This window comes from Centropristis striata, chromosome 7 (assembly GCF_030273125.1).
Source record: "Centropristis striata isolate RG_2023a ecotype Rhode Island chromosome 7, C.striata_1.0, whole genome shotgun sequence".
Taxonomy (NCBI): domain Eukaryota; kingdom Metazoa; phylum Chordata; class Actinopteri; order Perciformes; family Serranidae; genus Centropristis; species Centropristis striata.
In genome coordinates this window covers 37367277-37388036 of record NC_081523.1, presented here as the reverse complement: position 1 = coordinate 37388036, position 20760 = coordinate 37367277, and the positions used below count along the sequence as shown (strand labels likewise).

General features: G+C 35.0%; 1 protein-coding gene across 1 annotated transcript in view; it reads right to left on the bottom strand.

Moving 5' to 3' along the window:
* slc4a5a (solute carrier family 4 member 5a) overlaps positions 1–20760 on the bottom strand; it is an 81682-nt gene that overhangs the window by 36921 nt on the left and 24001 nt on the right. The window contains exons 6-11 of the mRNA XM_059337459.1: positions 20568–20690; positions 19061–19116; positions 11911–12068; positions 11732–11819; positions 3220–3374; positions 1665–1793 (exon numbers count right to left, since the gene is read on the bottom strand). Of these exons, the coding sequence (XP_059193442.1) occupies positions 1665–1793; positions 3220–3374; positions 11732–11819; positions 11911–12068; positions 19061–19116; positions 20568–20690 (709 nt within the window). The remainder of the gene's footprint in view (positions 1–1664; positions 1794–3219; positions 3375–11731; positions 11820–11910; positions 12069–19060; positions 19117–20567; positions 20691–20760) is intronic.

Below are 20760 nucleotides of genomic sequence, written 5' to 3'. Positions count from 1 at the left end.
ATAGATAGATAGATAGATAGATAGATAGATAGATAGGTAGGTAGGTAGATAGATAGATAGATAGATGATAGATAGATAGATAGATAGATAGATAGATAGATAGGATAGATGATAGATGGATGGATGGATGGATGGATGGGTGGGTAGGTAGGTAGGTAGGTAGGTAGATAGATAGATAGATAGATAGATAGATAGATAGATAGATAGATAGATAGATAGATACATAGATAGGTGGGTGGGTGGGTAGATAGATAGATAGATAGATAGATAGATAGATAGATAGATAGATAGGTAGGTAGGTAGATAGATAGATAGATAGATAGATAGATAGATAGATAGATAGATAGATAGATAGATAGATAGATAGATAGATAGATAGATAGATAGATAGATAGATAGATAGATAGATAGGTAGGTAGGTAGGTAGATAGATAGATAGATAGATAGATAGATAGATAGATAGATAGATAGATAGATAGATAGATAGATAGGTAGGTAGGTAGATAGATAGATAGATAGATAGATAGATAGGTAGGTAGGTAGATAGATAGATAGATAGATAGATAGATAGATAGATAGATAGATAGATAGATAGATAGATAGATAGGATAGATGATAGATGGATGGATGGATGGATGGATGGATGGATGTAAGGTGGATGGAAGGTAGGTAGATAGATAGATAGATAGATAGATAGATAGATAGATAGATAGATAGATAGATAGATAGATAGATAGATAGATGATAGATGGATGGATGGGTGGGTGGGTAGGTAGGTAGGTAGGTAGGTAGATAGATAGATAGATAGATAGATAGATAGATAGATAGATAGATAGATAGATAGATAGATAGATAGATAGATAGATAGATAGACTTTATTTATCCCAAGCTGGGATATTACAGTGTAGCAGCAGCATTACACACAGAGACACTAACAACACAATTAAATAAAAAGAACAACCTAGGCATACTTCAAGCAATAAAATATAAAATACAATAAAAAAATAAAGTGTCTAAAGAAGGAGTATGTATTAAGGAGTAGAATTCCAGTGCAGAATAAATATGAATATGCAGTATAAAAATGTTGGTGCCGTGAAACAAATAAGGTGCAATGAACAGTGTAAACAAAAAACACATAAAGTGCATAGCTAATTAGTTTGCATTAAAAAAACGCACTGCATTAGATCAGGATAAAATTACATTTTATGTGGCATTTCCTTCTGAAAAACAAAACATGAGGTGGAACATTTGGTCAGTGGTTGTGTCATTGTGAGCCCAGCTGAAACTGGTGGTCCAAACCTGCTAATTTGACCAAAGATTTAGGTTGGAAATGAACTTTTTGTCCACCTGCCACTTTGGCTGATGGATTCCAAAATGTATCAGCCGCTCAACAGATAGCCACTGTTTGTTGGCTGGTGAGTGAAGCAAATCTAGCAGCCACTTGCATATTTTACCAGCATTTGGCTGATGGCTGCTACTAATATCCAACCCAAGATTAATCTTAGTATGCTCAGCTAAAGTGCTCATTATGGAACATCTTGTGGGGAGCTAAATTTGCACCCAAATAATCTTCCTGCTTTGCCAGATTTTAATGGATTAATATTCACATTTAATTTCCATATGCCAGAGTCAGGTTAAGTTTGATCCATGTGGTCTGGACCTACCGTCCAGTGAAGGCCAGCTCCTCTCCAAGCTCATGCTGCACTGGCATCTCCTCGTCCTCAGCCAGTCCTCCTCCCCCTGCAGCTGTACCGTTCATTTGCCCCAGCTCGTTTAAGGAAAACACTGATTTCCTGCAGAAAAAATAAGTATGACGCAGATAGGAGTAATCACGGGGGTTCAGTTAATTTATGCATGATGTTATAAGTGTTGTTTCAGAGAGGTTGGCTGCTGCACCCTGTATAAAGCTCAAACTTTATTAAATTTATTAAGCTGCTGTCTAAATTGACAAAACAAGACCTCATACAGTAAAATTGTTGGCATATTGCTCATTGTGCCACACTGTAAAAAATGTCTGTAGATTTTACGGTGAAAAACTGCTAAACGATGATAGTAAAAGACCGTAAAATGATAAATGGGTTAATTCAGTTTTAGCTACAATGAAATGTCGTAAATGTATATATCAGCCAAAACAGTATTTTTTACATTTTTAAAAAAAAAAATACATTACTCCACTGTAAAATACACTGGCACCGTGTTTGTAACAAAAAATAAATATACAAGCCATAATTTTTGCATTTATTTTGTGTGAAAATACATTTTCTCACTGTTAAATGTACTAAACAGCATATATCCAACAAAAATATACTGTAAAATTCAATGGTAAAATCTTTTATTTATGTGGCATAAGTATTTTCTTGTCAATTATATGGCAGAACAACGTTAGTTTTGATGGAAAAACGTTTTATTTTTTACGGTAAAATATGGACAAAAATGGCAATCTTAAACGGGAAATCAACAGTGCTAATGTCATTTTACCGTAATATTAGAAAAAGTTGCACCGTATTTATTACTGGCAACCACAGCTGCTGTTTTTTTACCGTAAAAACAACAGGGTTTTTTTTTTTTTTTTTTTTTTTTTTTTACAGTGTACTGCATCCTGTATAAAGCTCAAACTTCTAAATTGACAAAACAAGACCTCATTCAGTTAAACTGATGGCATATTGCTCATTGTGCCACAAAGTGCTGAGATCTTAACCCTCTGGAGTCCATCTATTTATTGAAAATACACATGTTTTATTTACAGTAATAACTTTATTTATATATGATATGTAGACAAGCTGAGAAAGCCAGTTGAAAGTTCAATCATAGGAGCTTTCACAGTGTGACATTTATGTTTCTAAACCATTTTTAAATTGTGAATTTTCTTTCTACAATGAAAACTATTACTATTTTCAATTTACATGCAAATAGACTGTTTTGTAGTTTTATTTTTCTGCTGTGTGTATAAATGGTTAAAAAAATGGTACTTTTCCATAGACACCTGTGTCTTTTGTTTGTATTTTGGGTTCCTGGCAGCTTTATACTTTGTTAATTAAAATATAATGAAAAATCTGACTGATAGGCAAGTTTGTGTGGAGAAAAAGGAGCCATGCATGTGATGTAAGGACAGACTGAAAGATGATAAACAGAGACAGAAATTAATGCAAATTTGAACCAAAATCTCCTGGACTTCAGAGGTTTAATGTGCATTACTGAGGTGTTGAGGAAAACTCCAACCTTTTGTCTGCTGAGGGAACTTTCTTTGGCGGCTCAATGCGGATTTTGGGATCCCATTCTCCAGGAGGCAGCACAATCACCTCGTCCAAAAACTCATCTATGCCTGCGATAAGGTCCTCACGGTCTCTGGCCTTGTAGGCTACATCACTGAAAAGCTGGGAGATGGAGAGAGAGAAAAAGAGAAAATATCATGGTGATAGGGATCAGTATGTTCAGTACTACTCTTATAATTGGGATTTGACTCTTTCCCATCCTCTCTGACGGCGTCTGGAGACTTGTTAAACACAAACTGTGGAAGCCTTATTGACGTTTTGGCCTCAGTTGGATTACATTCAAAAACAGCTGTCACTCAGTAACAAATCATGCCCTGGAAACACTGAGTCAAGAGGAGGGAGGATAATCAAAGTGTTGATACTAATTGGCAATGACTTGGGCATTGGTCCAGTTCTAGTTTCCTAAATCAGTGATTCCCAACAGGGGGGGCCCGACCCCCCAAGGGGGCGCCAAAGATCCATGGGGGGGGTCGTGAAGCCCTCTTGATTTTAAGGGATGTAATAAATCTAATGTGTTAAATATAGATGAGTCAGCATTTAATTCATTAGTGGGACAAAAACAACTAAAAAAGGGCTAGATTAAATGTTTCATTTATTTAAATAGAAAAATCACTATTGAAAAGATTAAAATTAAAGGCTATATCGCGAGAATAATGGCATGTGTAACATCCCTCCTGCAGTATACACAGGTAACCTCACCTAGTGGTAACCTCACCTAGTGGTAACCTCACCTAGCGGTAACCTCACCTAGTGGTAACCTCACCTCGTGGTAACCTCACCTAGTGGTAACCTCGCTAACGGTAACCTCCCCTAGTGGTAACCTCACCTAGTGGTAACCTCACCTCGCGGTAACCTCACCTAGCGGTAACCTCACTTAGCGGTAACCTCACCTCGTGGTAACCTCGCTAGTGGTAACCTCGCTAACGGTAACCTCCCCTAGTGGTAACTTCACCTAGTGGTAACCTCACCTAGCGGTAACCTCACGTATCGGTAACCTCACGTATCGGTAACCTCACCTAGCGGTAACCTCACCTAGTGGTAACCTCACCTAGTGGTAACCTCACTTAGTGGTAACCTCACCTCGCGGTAACCTCACCTAGTGGTAACCTCACTTAGTGGTAACCTCACCTAGTGGTAACCTCACCTAGTGGTAACCTCACTTAGTGGTAACCTCACCTCGCGGTAACCTCACCTAGTGGTAACCTCACTTAGTGGTAACCTCACCTCGCGGTAACCTCACCTAGTGGTAACCTCATCTAGCGGTAACCTCACCTAGCGGTAACCTCATCTAGCGGTAACCTCACCTAGTGGTAACCTCACCTAGCGGTAACCTCACCTAGTGGTAACCTCACCTAGCGGTAACCTCATCTAGCGGTAACCTCACCTAGCGGTAACCTCACCTAGTGGTAACCTCACCTAGTGGTAACCTCACCTAGCGGTAACCTCACCTAGCGGTAACCTCACCTAGCGGTAACCTCATCTAGCGGTAACCTCACCTAGTGGTAACCTCACCTAGCGGTAACCTCACCTAGCGGTAACTTCACCTAGCGGTAACCTCATCTAGCGGTAACCTCACCTAGCAGTAACCTCACCTAGTGGTAACCTCACCTAGCGGTAACCTCACCTAGCAACAGAAACACAGAGCTAATGGTAAAATGGCGAAGCGTCAGAGAGACGAAAATGCTGAAAATCTCAAAAAGAAAAAGAGAGGGTACCATGAAAGTTACACTGAGTTCAGCTTCATAGAAGCAATGGACAATGGGGGGTCGCCAAAGTTAACAATGGTAAAAATGTGGGTCCTTCAAGAAAAAGGTTGCGAACCACTGTCCTAAAAGGTCCTGGACGATGTAAAGGCTGCAGATCATTAGGACTGCAATGCAAAGAACACACAGTGTTTTAGCACAAACTGATATCAGAGTGAAACTTTTTAATATTAAAGCAGAAGGTATCTGAAGCCGAGGGCAGATAAAGAAAAATGATGTTTCACATCAGTGGTATGTGGCATCTTCACTGACTCCCACACAAACAGCTTGACTCTGGTGTGTAGAAAAGTCACTGAATGTGTTGGTGTTTGTGCTCTCCTGCTGAGTTTCTAGGTTGACTTAACTCCAGAAATAACTATAAATTGAATAAAAAGGATGTCTGCATTAACTTAACATTAAATAATAAAGTTAACCATTTAAGGAGAAATTTTTATTAAAACTTGCAATCTTTGGTTTTCTGCCTCTTTGTTAGCCCGCTACTTTGTGGGCACATAAAGATGAAGTTAGCACAGCTATAAGCCCAGTGAGCATTTTGTCACTGGATAGATGGGGAGACATCAGTATACAGTCCTGTTGAAACAACAAATAAGATTCTTTAGCCATGCACTGTGAGCAAGGCCGGATGAACCACATGGGCAACTGGGCAATTGCCCAGGGGCCCTCAACCTCTAAAGGGCCCAGGACAGTGTAGGCACAAGCAAAATATCTGGTTATCTGTCGCTTATATGTTAAACTTTCCATCGGAGCCGTCGCTCAAAAATTTATGATTAATATTTACTGCTTTCATTTGCCAGTTTCTCACTGTAAAAGATGCATTCGGCTCTAATTTTGTCCATTGCTTCTATGAAGCCGAACTCAATGTGACTTTCATGGTACCCTCTCTTTTTCTTTTTGAGATACTCAGCATTTTCGTCTCCCTGACGCTTCGCCATTTGTCCATTAGCTCTGTGTTTCTGTTGTTACAACCTAGCGGTTAGCGCTAGGTGAGGTTAGCGCTAGGTGAGGTTACCACTAGGTGAGGTGACCGCTAGGTGAGGTTACCGCTAGGTGAGGTTAGCGCTAGGTGAGGTTACCGCTAGGTGAGGTTAGCGCTAGGTGAGGTTAGCGCTAGGTGAGGTTAGCGCTAGGTGAGGTTACCACTAGGTGAGGTGACCGCTAGGTGAGGTTAGCGCTAGGTGAGGTTAGCGCTAGGTGAGGTTAGCGCTAGGTGAGGTTACCGCTAGTTGAGGTTACCGCTAGTTGAGGTTAGCGCTAGATGAGGTTACCGCTAGATGAGGTTACCGCTAGGTGAGGTTACCGCTAGGTGAGGTTACCGCTAGGTGAGGTTAGCGCTAGGTGAGGTTAGCGCTAGGTGAGGTTAGCGCTAGGTGAGGTTACCACTAGGTGAGGTGACCGCTAGGTGAGGTTAGCGCTAGGTGAGGTTAGCGCTAGGTGAGGTTACCGCTAGTTGAGGTTACCGCTAGTTGAGGTTACCACTAGGTGAGGTTACCACTAGGTGAGGTTACCGCTAGGTGAGGTTAGTGCTAGGTGAGGTTACCGCTAGGTGAGGTTAGCGCTAGGTGAGGTTACCGCTAGGTGAGGTTAGTGCTAGGTGAGGTTACCACTAGGTGAGGTGACCGCTAGGTGAGGTTACCGCTAGGTGAGGTTACCACTAGGTGAGGTTATCGCTAGGTGAGGTTACCACTAGGTGAGGTTACCTGTGTATACTGCAGGAGGGATGTTACACATGTCCTTATTCTCACGATATAGCCTTTATTTTTAAACTTTTCTATTGTGATTTTTTTTATTTAAATAAATTAATAAATGTTTATTAATTATTAATTTAATTAATTAATTAATTATAAATGCTGACTCATCTATATTTAACACATTAGATTTATTACACCCCTTAAAATCAAGAGGGCTTCGCGACCCCCCGTGGATCTTTGGCGCCCCCATGGCTAGGTCGGGCCCCCCCTGTTGGGAATCACTGCTCTAATCAAGCCTGAAGTCTCTCTGCCTTTTTCTGTCTTTGTCAGATCATTTAATTCAAACGTTCCAGCCCATACCCAACGTATGGGCACGTTTTCCCCGTGAACGAGCACACTGCTAAGTCTACTCTTTAACCTTAAAAGGAATTCAACCTATATTGTTTATATTAAAATTCCACAGCCTCTAGTGTCTGAAAAATCCCAGATCCTACAGTTCATTATTTTGTTTTATACCAGTTGTTACAGTTCTGTTCTGAACAAAAGGTCAGACTGGGGCCCTTTAGTAAAGCAGAAGACTTACATAAAATATACCACTTGTAACATAAAATATACTGCAATAGTTTCTACTATTTTAGGAAGTTTTTTATAGCACGGATGTATGTTGAAGCTTTAATTTTTTTTGGTTTGGTTTTAATTAATTATTGCTGTTATAAAATTGTGGTGTGACATCATGATTGATAGCTATGATTGATCCATGATCGAGTCTAGCGGGTGTATGAGTGTGACCTGGATAGTGTGGATCCACAGCACTAAACACACACTACAAAAAAAGGGGCGTCTAAAAACAAGATAAAAACACTAAATCTGAGGGAAATGATCTTGCTGCATGGACAGATCATTTCACTTGACAAGATTTATAAAATTAAGGTTGTTAAATCTAGAAATAAGCATGTTGAACACTTACAATAAGAAATTAACTCTTAAAACAAGATCAATTAGACTTCACAGAGGGCAACCTTAATTTTGGTGATATGAGACAGGTGACCATGGTTCTATTACAATACTAATATTACTGCTACTGTTCTTTTCTAGACCACACCTACCATCACAACTTCTACACTGCAAAAAAGGTGTGTCTAAAAACAAGATAAAAACACTAAATCTGAGGGAAATGATCTTGCTGCATGGACAGATAATTTCACTTGACAAGATTGATAAAATTAAGATGATTAAATCTAGAAATAAGCATTAAAATAAGAAATTAACTCTTAAAACAAGCTATATTAAAGCTGCAATCAGCGATGAACTGGCCCGAGCAGAGTGACCTGATGATTATTTGTTTCTTACCAAGATAAAAAAACTTTAGATTTAGAAGTGTTACATAATTTATCTTGTTTTAAGAGTTAATATCTTATTTTAAACATGCTTATATCTAGATTTAATCATCTTAAACTAAGAAATCTTGTCAAGTGAAATTATCTGTCCATGCAGCAAGATCATTTCCCTCAGATTTAGTGTTTTTATCTAGTTTTTAGACACACCTTTTTTGCAGTGCAAGGCTGATGGGAATGTCATTAGTCTTGCAGGTTTTTATTCATGTATTTGAATATGACCTAAGTAAGTAAGGGTGGCGGGGCTGTCAGAAGGACGATTTAGCCTCTATTAAGATGCCAAATTCAAATGGAGGTCAGGCTACTAACCACCAACCTTACTGTCACTGGTTTATTGTTGCACTATTTTTGTGCACAACTGTGGCAATTTATAATAACAGCCTATTATTTCTTTACTACTTGCATTTGCTATTTAAATAGCATGTGCGGCGATGTGCTTAATGATATAGGAAGCAATAAAAACTAAAATAGCATTCAGAAGGGAGAACATTCCTATTAGCAAGCCATGGGTGACTCATTATCCAAACAGAAACCCCGCTCCGAACTGATGCTTAACAATCTGCATCACTTCCAGATGGTGAATGTATTTTGGCTTCAAAACCAGTACAGTAAATGATGCTTTCTCTTTCCACAGGGTTACTGAGACAGGGGCAGTTTTAGCATGGACATTCTAACAAAGAAGGTACGGCTGGGCGATATATCAATATATTTTTAAATGTGATATGGAATTGGACTATATCACATTTATCGATGTAGTTCAATATTTTTCTTTCTTTATATATAAATGCTGCCCTTACTAGGGTTTGTCATATTTATTTATTTGTCATATATTTAGTTATTTTGTAATGTTCGTTATTCTTTTCTCATATAAATATAAATATTTCTGACCATATGATGCTGTAATATGTTTCAACAGACTATAATTGACCATTTTAAGCATTTCTAGGCATATTAAAAAGCCAAGTTATACAGTCATGGACAAAATGATTATACTACCCCTTTTTTCGTCAATGTATTATTCATTTTAATGCCTGGTACAACTAAAGGTACATTTGTTTGGACGAATATAATGATAACAACAAAAATAGCTCATGAGTTTAATTTAAGAGCTGATGTCTAGACATTTTCCATTGTTTTCTTGATAATAATCAAAATCATAATCAATAAAACAGTGGAAAATGGATCTGTCATGAGCTACTTTTGTTGTTATTATTATATTTGTCTGACATTAAAATTAACAAGAAATTGAAAAAAAGAAAAAGGGTGGTCTAATATTTTTTTCCATGACTGTATTTATTGAAGTACAAGTTCATAAATAGGAACAATTGCAGTGTGTTTTTTATGTTAAGTTAAAATCATTCAGATAAACATCATTAGATGTAATTCATTATTATTATTATTATTATTATTATTATCTGTCAATAATAAATCACATTGTTTCATGGAAAAAAATATTTTATTAGACATACTATATAGTATGAGGGTTTTTTTCAATGGAGTCATTTTTGGACATATAATCTGGTAATTTGTTGCTAGTTCTTGACCTGTGACTCTTGGGATTCGAACCAGCTTCCCCTGTGGTAGCAGGTTGATTTCCTAACCTCTAGGCCACAGACCATCCATATATAATTGTATTTTTCAGTTACTTTTGGAGAAACTATACCACCATTGGCCTATTCTATTTCATAGGCTATTTTTATTCAAGATATATTGTTATTTAAATGTGCACTTTATGGAGCTTTGATTTAACAAAAAGGTACTCCTGCTGTTATACAGTATTTATGTTCACTTAAATAAACAGTTTTAATAAAACTACTTGCGACATGTCATATTTGACTTTGACTGAACTTTTGCTCTCACTTTGTGATAAAAATATCAGGATATACAGTACAGGCCAAAAGTTTGGACACACCTTCTCATTCAATGCGTTTTTCTTTATTTTCATGACTATTTACATTGTAGAATCTCACTGAAGGCATCAAAACTATGAATGAACACATATGGAATTATGTACTTAACAAAAAAGTGTGAAATAACTGAAAACATGTCTTGTATTTTAGATTCCTCAAAGTAACCACCCTTTGCTTACTAGAATATAAGACATGTTTTCAGTTATTTCACACTTTTTTGTTAAGTACATAATTCCACATGTGTTCATTAATAGTTTTGATGAATCTACAATGTAAATAGTCATGAAAATAAAGGAAACACATTGAATGAGAAGGTGTGTCCAAACTTTTGGCCTGTACTGTATATCGCATTTATCGATGTAGTTCAATTTTTTTCTTTCTTTATATATAAATGCTGCCCTTACTAGGGTTTGTCATATTTAGTTCTTTTGTAATGTTCGTTATTCTTTTCTCAAATAAATATGAATATTTCTGACCATATGATGCTGTAATATGTTTCAACAGACTATAATTTACCCATTTTAAGCATTTCTAGGCATATTAAAAGTTGACAATTTTTGACAAAAATGTTTTTTCGATGGAGTCATTTTTTGACATATTATAATCTGGTAATTTGTTGCTAGTTCTTGACCCATGAATCCTGGGATTTGAACCAGAGACCCCTGTGGTAACAAGTTGATTTCCTAACCTCTAGGCCACAGACCACCCATATATAACTGTATTTTTCAGCTACTTTTGGAGAAACTATACCACCATTGGCCTATTCTATTTCATAGGCTATTTTTATTTAAGATATATTATTATTTAAATGTGCACTTTATGGATCTTTGATTTAACAAAAAGGTACTGCTGTTATACAGTATTTATGTTGACTTTAATAAACAGTTTTAATAAAGCTACTTGTGACATGTCATATTTGACTTTGACTGAACATTTGCTGTCACTTTGTGATAAAAATATCAGGATATATATCGTATATCGATATTCAGCCTAAATATATAGGGATATGACTCAGTGGCAGTTCTTCACAGGGGCCTACAGGGGCCACTGTCCCTGTGAAGAAGCCTTTGGCCCCTGCTGTGGCCCCTGTGTCAAATTAATAATAAAATGATGAATTTAGAACAATGAACAATGGAACAATTCTAACATTTTTTTTGTTCAAACAATATCTCATTGTACATAAAAGAAACCCAGAATGTGTACATTGTATAATAGTTTAACTCTCTGGAGTCTTATAGGGCTATTTTGTCCATTTTTGAATCCTTTTCATTTCATTTCGTTGTGTCTTTTTTGGACATTTGTGTCTTTTTTGTGTCTTTTTTGGTCATTTTGTGTCTTTTTTTGTCATTGGTGTCATTTATGTTTCTTTTTTGTGTCTGTTTAAGTTATTTTGTGTCTTTTTTCGTAATTTTTATGTCTTCTGTGGGTTTTTTTTTGGGGGTATTCTGTCTTCTCATTTTGTGTATTTTTTTGGTCATTTTGTGTCTTTTTTGGTCATTTTGTGTCTTTTTCAAGACATTCAAAGATTTTGAATGTTTAAATATCATCTATGCCATTCTTTCATGTGCTAATGTGATTAAACACTGGCCCCTCATTGGCCCCCACAGTAAAATTGGTCTCGAACCGCCACTGATATGACTTTTGGTCCATATCGCCCAACCCTGAAAGAAGGTATGTGTGGAAACAGTTTGGAAGCACACTTACATCATCCACCATTAGGGTTGCTATTGCTCGGCCGATCTCGTTATAGGACTTGGCCTTTCCTTGGGGTCCCAAGAGAATAAACAGGAATCTGTATAGTGATAAGAGAAATGTGAGGCAGGTATCAGTGAAAAGGGCTTTGTTGAGTGAGGCTGAAGATGTGAAAGACTAGATTACTTCACCTGGTTGGGACGGGGACCTCAGTGAGACCTCCTAGTGTTGTAGCCTGGGCCAGGCGGACAAAGGCTACAAAGGGTTTGTTCAGAAAATCCACCTCACCCACCAAGACGTTGGAGGCTTCTGCATCTCTGGGGATTTTCTTCATGAATTTATTTTTTAGCTACAGGAAGTGCAGGGACAGAGAGAGAACATGGAAAGACATTTTTTACAACACACTCATATTTATTTATTTTTTTTGTTCTTTGCAGCATTATGTTTCTCCTAGATTTTTATTTTTTTTACTTTACTTTTTTATCTCCAAAACAATTGTACAATTCATTATCTAAAATAATATTTTGGTTATCAGTCATTTCATTGTTTCAGTCATTTCTTTTAACAATTTGATGCACCACATGGGTCTAAAGTGACCCAACAGAGTTTTTATATTCTATATCTTTGCAATAAATTATTTTCATCATTCAGTATTCCAGGTTTTCCTCAATTAGTTTGTTTTTGATCATCATGTTTTTGATCATCATACATTTATGTTTTCCTTTATTCATTTTTTTAAAAAATCCCTTTTTGTGACACTACTCTTCTAATGCACAACATGAGTCAAAAATGACCCACATCCATTATTTAGCTAAGTAGCTTGCTAAGCTAACTACCTAGCTAACTTCTTGGCTAAGTATTTAGCTAAGTAGCTTGTTAAGCTAACTACTTAGCTGACTTCTTGGCTAAGTAGTTAGCTTAGCAAGCTACTTAGCCAAGTAGTTAGCTATGTAATAATACAAAAACGTTTTTTCTTCATAAAGTATGAGAGGCAAAATGGAAATAATAATCTGTTGTTATCAATAACAAGATATTTAAATAATTCTTGGAATATTCAATCATAAAATAAGTTGATATCAAAAGATAGAGCACAGAAACACACAGCAGCATTAAATAACTTGGGAAATGAAGGCGGGTCATTTTTGACCCATGTTGTACATTAGAAGGGGGTCAATATGTTGTGCATCAAAGGGTTAAGCAAAAATGGCTTGTGAGTGTTTCATCATTTTCTTTGTCATATGTGATACACTGAAAAAAAGGTATGTCTAAAAACAAGATAAAAACACTAAATCTGAGGGAAATGATCTTGCTGCATGGACAGATAATTTCACTTGAAATTAATCAATCGCTGCTTGCAGCTTTAATTTATCTTGTTTTAAGAGTTAATTTCTTATTTTAAGCGTTCAACATGCTAATTTCTAGATAAATTAAAGCTGCAAGCAGCGATGAACTGGCCCGAGCAGAGTGACCTGATGATTATTTGTTTCTTACCAAGATAAAAAAAAACTTTAGATTTAGAAGTGTTAGAAAATTTCTCGTTTTAAGACGCAATTTCTTATTTTAAGCGTATAACATGCCTATTTCTACATTTAATAATCTTAATTTAAGAAATCTTGTCAAGGTAAATTATCTGTCCATGCAGCAAGATCATTTCCCTCAGATTTAGTGTTTTATCTTGTTTTTAGAAACACCTTTTTTTGCAGTGTAATGTGAAATAGCTAACTACTTGTGGCTGTAATGACCGGATCTCCCTACAGGGATCATTACAGTTTCATCTTCTCATCATTTGTTGCTAACAGTGTCTCTAAACCTGACAGAAGTCTGGGAGGGCGTCGTTAAATCAGCATACATTTGCAAGATAACAACCCTCCATGAGTATTAACCTCTAGAAACAGCAATCAGAGAGGCAAAACAAATGCAATCTGACACAGCTGGGACTGAAAAAGGGATGGCGAGCTAACCTGACCTGTCTGATTGCATGTAAAGGTGTGACAGGAAATTGGACGGCGGCACAATAACACCCAGTGATGGAGAGCCTTTCCAATAACTCACAGCCTGAATCTGGAGTTACATGTGAGGGCCGAGCACGCGGACCGGACAACCAGATCCATGTTTTTCCTGGTGCCAGTTCAATATTGACACAGACAATGTGGCACACAAACACACGCAGTAACAAACTATCACTTGTTCATTGTCACATGTGACCTACTGTCGGCCTGGAGATACATTTGAACATCCGGCCAACCACTTATAACTGCACTGTAATAAATGATTCTGTAGTCATTTCATTTTACTTAATATATTTTATTGTATATGTATTAAATATAAATGCGTCCTTGATTTTGAGGCAGTTGTTTAAATAACTTTCATATGGTAACACTTTACAATAACCATCTAAGTGATGTTTATAGATGGTTTATAGACCAGTTATTAACCATTTACAAAGTGCTATACATATTTAATCTTAAAAAAATGTCAACCAATATCTTAAAGGTAAATGAATCATTTCAAAATCATTAACATACTTAATATGGTGTTAAAAATGTTATAATGAGTGCAACTAAAACGATTAATAAACTATTAATTATAATTTAATTGTTTTTTAGTGATAAAGTAACTATAAACTTACATTAATATACCATCTATTTGTCATTTATAAATGATGTAGTTAGTTAAACATTAATAAATTATGCATTTACCATTTTAAATGGCCTATATACGGTTTATAAATGATGATTAAACATTAACAAACTATCTGTTTACCATTTATAAATGATGGTTATTGTAAAGTGTTACCAATCTATTAAATATAAATGCGTCCTTGATTTTGAGGCAGTTGTTTAAGTAACTTCAATATAAAAATGTTTGAGATAGAATCTACTTATTTTGATCCCATTAAATATAATCTTTATGTGTATGTAATTCTAAATCAAGAGAATTTTGAATGAATCCAACACAATAGAATTAATCTGTTTTTTAATTGACAGGCACTTCCTGTTAAGTTGTTATTAACACTTTTTTACAGTGTGGAAAGCCAGTACTCGTCCTCATACACTAACATTTAAAAAAAAAAGATAAACAATAGCTACTCAATAAAATTGATACAACAGATTGCACGCAATATTATTCGTTAAATCTAACTACGTTACAAGTTAATATTAACTGAACAGGAAGTGCCTGTTAATAAGAAAATTACTAATTCTATTGTGTTGGATTCATTCAAAATTCTCTTGATTTAGAATTACATACACATAAAGATTATATTTAATGTGATCAAAATAAGTAGATTATATCTCAAACATTTTAATATTAAAGTTACTTAAACAACTGCCTCAAAATCAAGGACACATTTATATTTAATACATTTTATCAAATATATTTAGTCAAATGAAATGACTACAGAATCATTTGTAAACAAAACAAACAATAGCTAATCAATAAAATTGAAGCAACAGTTTGTACGCAATATTATTAATTAAATCTAACTATGTTACAAGTTGAGTTAATAACAACTTAACAGGAAGTGTTAAGTGTCAAATAAAAACGGACTAATTCTATTGTGTTGGATTTATTCAAAATTCTCTTGATTTAGAATTACATACACATAAAGATTATATTTAATGTGGTAAAAATAAGTAGATTCTATCTCAAACATTTTTATATTAAAGTTACTTAAACAACTGCCTCAAAATCAAGGACGCATTTATATTTAATACATAATTGAGGCAACAGATTGCATGCAATATTATTAATTAAATCTAACTATGTTACAAGTTGAGTTAATAACAACTTAACAGGAAGTGCCTGTCAATTAAAATTGGACTAATTCTATTGTGTTGGATTCATTCAAAAGTCTCTTTTAGAATTACATACACATAAAGATTATATTTAATGTGGTAAAAATAAGTAGATTCTATCTCAAACATTTTTATATTAAAGTTACTTAAACAACTGCCTCAAAATCAAGGACGCATTTATATTTAATACATTTTAACAAATATATTTAGTAAAATGAAATGACTAGAGAATATTTTATTACAGTGTACAGTACACTGTAAACAAAACAAACAATAGCTACTCAATAAAATTGGGGCAACAGATTGCACGCAATATTATTAATTAAATCTAACTACGTTACAAGTTGAGTTAATAACAACTTAACAGGAAGTGTTAAGTGTCAATTAAAAACGAACTAATTCTATTGTGTTGGATTCATTCAAAAGTCTCTTTTAGAATTACATACACATAAAGATTATATTTAATATGGTAAAAATAAGTAGATTCTATCTCAAACATTTTTATATTAAAGTTACTTAAACAACTGCCTCAAAATCAAGGACACATTTAAATTTAATGCACTTTATCAAATATATTTAGTCAAATGAAATGACTAGAGAATCATTTATTGAAGTGTAGTTGTACAAACACATACAGTTCATAACCCACATCACACACTCACTTCAAATTCTCATTCATTTATTTATTATATATTAGTCATCAGTGTGAATGACACTTAATCCTGACCTGTCTGCTGTAAAGCCCAGCAGCCTGTCCCAAGCAACAACAGCATGCCCTTGCATCGGTCCATGCATGTGTCACTGGGTTTAAGCCACATTATGGCCACACAAATGAGTGAGTTATGTGTTTGCACGCTTCCTCTATCACTATCTGTCACCTCGCTAAGCAACAGCAATGAAAGATTGATGATACTTAGAACAGGGATGGCTCGCACCACTCCAGAGAAACATTAATTCAACACAACACAACGCCTTACTGTGACATGAGATAGGTAATCTCTGCCATAATGGAAAACAACAAAGTGGAAAATGAGATAGCTTTCATGCAGATACAAAGACATTGCACCACTAGAAAAGATAGAAACATGAAATTCGATTTTAAAAAAGCCCATGAAACACATTTGCTTTAGGGAAAAGTTGATTTTGAGGTTGATAAGCCATGTGATCTTTTATCACCTCAGGTAATATCACTCTCTAATGCAGTGGTTCTCAAATGGCAACCTGGTCTCACAGGAATCCGTGAAATAGCCACGGATTCGCTTAACTCAAAATCCGTGGAATAGCCACGGAATCGCTCAAATTTCCGTGAAACTGACACGGATTTCACTACAATGCAAGTTAATGACAGTCATATCCCGTGGCTATTCCAACATACAAAGTGATTATGTACATTCACTGAGTGAATATTTAGAAAATATATACACATATTTCTCGCTAGAAATGTGATCAAAATCCATTTTTATGCAGAAACTAAAATAGTCAAAATATTGATTTTTTCACTAAAAATGAGAGAACTGTCCGCCATGTTTTTTGTTCTGACCACCGAAACCTTGAAAGTCACGTGACTTGGAACAAACCAATAGGAACAAATATCCATGGAATAGCCACGGGATATGTCAATATACGTCATTAACTTGCTTTGTAGCGAAATCCGTGTCAGTTTCACGGAAATTTGAGTGATTCCGTGGCTATTTCACGGATTCCTGTGAGACCAGGTTCCAAATGGGGGTACGTGAGATTTTAAAATATACACTGTAAATGTTGCCAAACCCAATGTTGCTTGTTTGGGTAACACTTTCCAATAACCATCTAAATGATGTTTATAGATGGTTTATAAACCAATTATTAACCATTTACAAAGTGCTTTACATATTTAACCTTTAAATGGTTTCAACCAATTCCTTAAAGGTATATGAATCATTTCAAAATCATTAACATACTTAAGATGGTGTTAAAAATGTAATAATGAGTGAAACTAAAACTATTAAAAGCAATTCATTATAATTTAATTGTTTGTTAATGGTAAATTATTTATAAACTTACATTAATATACCACCTGTTTGCCATTTATAAATTATTTAGTTAGTTAAACATGAATAAATGATGTATTTACCATTCTAAATGGCCTATATGCGGTTTATAAATGATGATCAAACGTTAATAAACTATCTGTTTACCATTTATAAATGAGAGTTATTGTAAAGTGTTACCCTTGATTGTTATTATAACTATTTTTTCCTTTTCAATACAACAAAGATTTATGCAAAAAGTCATTTTAACTTAAAATATTGAGTCAAATAGCAAGATTCATTTGAGTTAACTCTGTTGTCTTTTGAAGCATGGACACTCAAATATTTAAGTTGAAACAACACGTTTCAAGGGTTTTACAGTGTACATTTAAAAAGTAGCATCCATGCATAAAATCCTTTAAAAATAATTATTTAAGTATAAGTTCATAAAATGAATTTTATATTCAGTAGGCTATTCAATTTCCTGATCCTAAAAACCCAGAGTGTCCCCCATACCAGGATGGTTGGACCCAACCTGTCAATCACCTGGCATCACCTGTCAATCACCTGAAAACTCAAAGATGGAGTCGTGGTTGAAGCGTAGCAGTTGTAGTTTTAAATGGTTATATGGTCACTGTTTTTACTACATTAGTTTGAATCACTACATTTTAGTGATGAGAAATATTTTCAATAAATTTAGTCATGGATTATTAACATTTAACCCATAAGAACCCAGACCCAGTTATCCTTAAAGGATATGTTCTATAAGTGGACCACATGAACACATTTCTGATGTTTAAAAAAAAAAAAAATACAACCCCTAAAGATCTGTGATGTCACATATATGTTACATTGAGTGTTTATGGTATTTCTGTTTATGATATTTCTTATTTTAAAATAGAAAAAAAACTAGACACATTTTCTGCTGACAGAGACACAAATTTGCCTTTTTCTTTTGCATCTCCATAACATATAGGCCTATCAAATTTGTGACTTTAATTTGATCAAGAAATATGGTCAGAACAAGTTAAATGTAATACAGGACACCCTGTTAACGGATTGGAATTGTTAAATGGGTTTAAACTTAGCCTAGTAACAAAAAATAAGCTTTTTAAAATTAGCTACTTTTTCACATTTCTGTTTCCAGTCACACACATATTTTGTACACATAGTAGTTTAGGCATTTAATGAGTTTAGGTGAAGCATAAAGCTGAATATGGGAGATTCTAGAAGATTTAAAGTGTTTGTTACACAGGTGTCACCATGGGTTCTTATGGGTTAAAATGTTTGAGAAAGTTTTTTTTCAAATGTTTGAATTTTGTATGTGTTTATCAGTTCCAAAGTGTAATAAATCAGACACTGATGGCACAGCGCTCTGTTTTCAAGGCTTTTTTTTCCCCAACCAGAAATGCTTTGCCCTGGTTAGGGGGTTCTTGGCTGAAAAAATATTTTACAGTGGGAACATGACTAAAAAAAGGTTGAGAACCACTGCTTTAATGTGTATTATAATTTGTGCAGAAGATTGAAATCATCACCTGGTCTGTGCTGGGAGTATCTGCAATATCATTCATGCTCCTACTCTGGGCGTGACCTGGAGTAAAAAACAACAAAACAGTCATAACATCTTAATTACATGATAAATATTTAGATCATTTATGATCTGACATAGTTTACAGTAAATTGAGCTACAAAATACGGCAAGTGAATACAGTTACAGTAACCATTTATAACCAATAAAGAGCAAGGTAAAGCAATAAGGTAGAGAGTACTTTTTAATACCTCTTCTCCCCTTTTTCATCATAAGCACATTGGACTGATATGTAACAAGGTTATTATAGTTAACGAAAACCAACGAAATAACAAAAAGTAGAGTTGAAAAAACATTTTCGTTGACTGAACTAGAAATAAAAACGAGAGTTTAAAAAATAAAAAAAACAATAACTAACTGAAACTGTATTTTGTGGTTACAAAACTAGCTAAAACTAACTAGAATTATAATGAAAATGTCCTTCGTTTTCATCTTTGTCAACTTTTTTCATACGTAAATCTTTTTGGTTGATATTAAATCTATTTCATCTATCTGGTTTTATGACTTAATAAACTTATTGGGGCTGAGATGGATCAGACAAAGGAAATAAAGGAAACATTTATTGTGACCTTATTGAATCTGGCCCCCAACAAATACCCCATTACAAAAAAAACTAAAACTAACACTAAAACTAATAAAAACTAAACTAAAAGTAAGCATTTTCCAAAAAATAAAAACTAATTAAAACTAGCAAACTCACTCTAAAAACAAATTAAAACTAACTGAATTTGAAAACAAACTCACTCTGAAAACTATTTTTTTTCATTTTTTCAGTTCTATAATCTTATACAAAATATTTGAGCTTGTCTCCAGTTTTACTTGGTATATCATCATCAAACTGAAACTGGCCTCATGGAGTTTACAGCCAGAACTTTAGAGGTAAATTTACAGTAGGGCTCCACGCTGCTTTGTTTTCTAGTCTGGATGGAGTCAACAAGTCTGGATTATTTGGAGCTTTTGGAGACTCTTAAATAACAAAAAAAAACAAAAAAACTGAAAAGAGTAAGAGGTATTTCTGGTCTTCATGCAAGTTGAAAGCAGAAACGATGAGCCCTTAAATACACTGTAAAAAATATTTGTAGAAATTACAGTAAAACACTATCAAATTGCATGAGAAATAGGGCGTAAAATAAAAAAATTGCACATCACCGTAACAGACACTTTAAATTACCGTAAATCAAGGAATAGTACAAAACTTTTGATAACACAGTTTTGTAAAAATATCAATTCATGTAAAATTAATGGAGACATACCATAATGTCCCAAGGACACAATTACCCTAAAAACAACATGAATATTCAGTCTAAATTACAGTTTTTGATCGTATTTACATTTAAATTTACAGTAGAAAACGCACTCACTTTTTTTTTTTTACGGTAAAATTCTGGCAACCACAGCTGGTGGTATTTTACCGTAAATTAAACAAAAATTTTTTTTACAGTGTAGACACTCACGCAGGCGGCCATAGTTGGCAGATTGCTGTTTAATCTGGAGATCCTCGGTGGATCGGTTAAAATTGGCCACTGGTCCCGGACCTGTGGCCGGACCAGGTCCGCCTCGAGACCCTACGTTACGATCTGGCAAGGGAAGGGAGACAGAAACAGACAGAAACAGTAACAGAGCGGTCGGAGGTGATGCTTTACGATT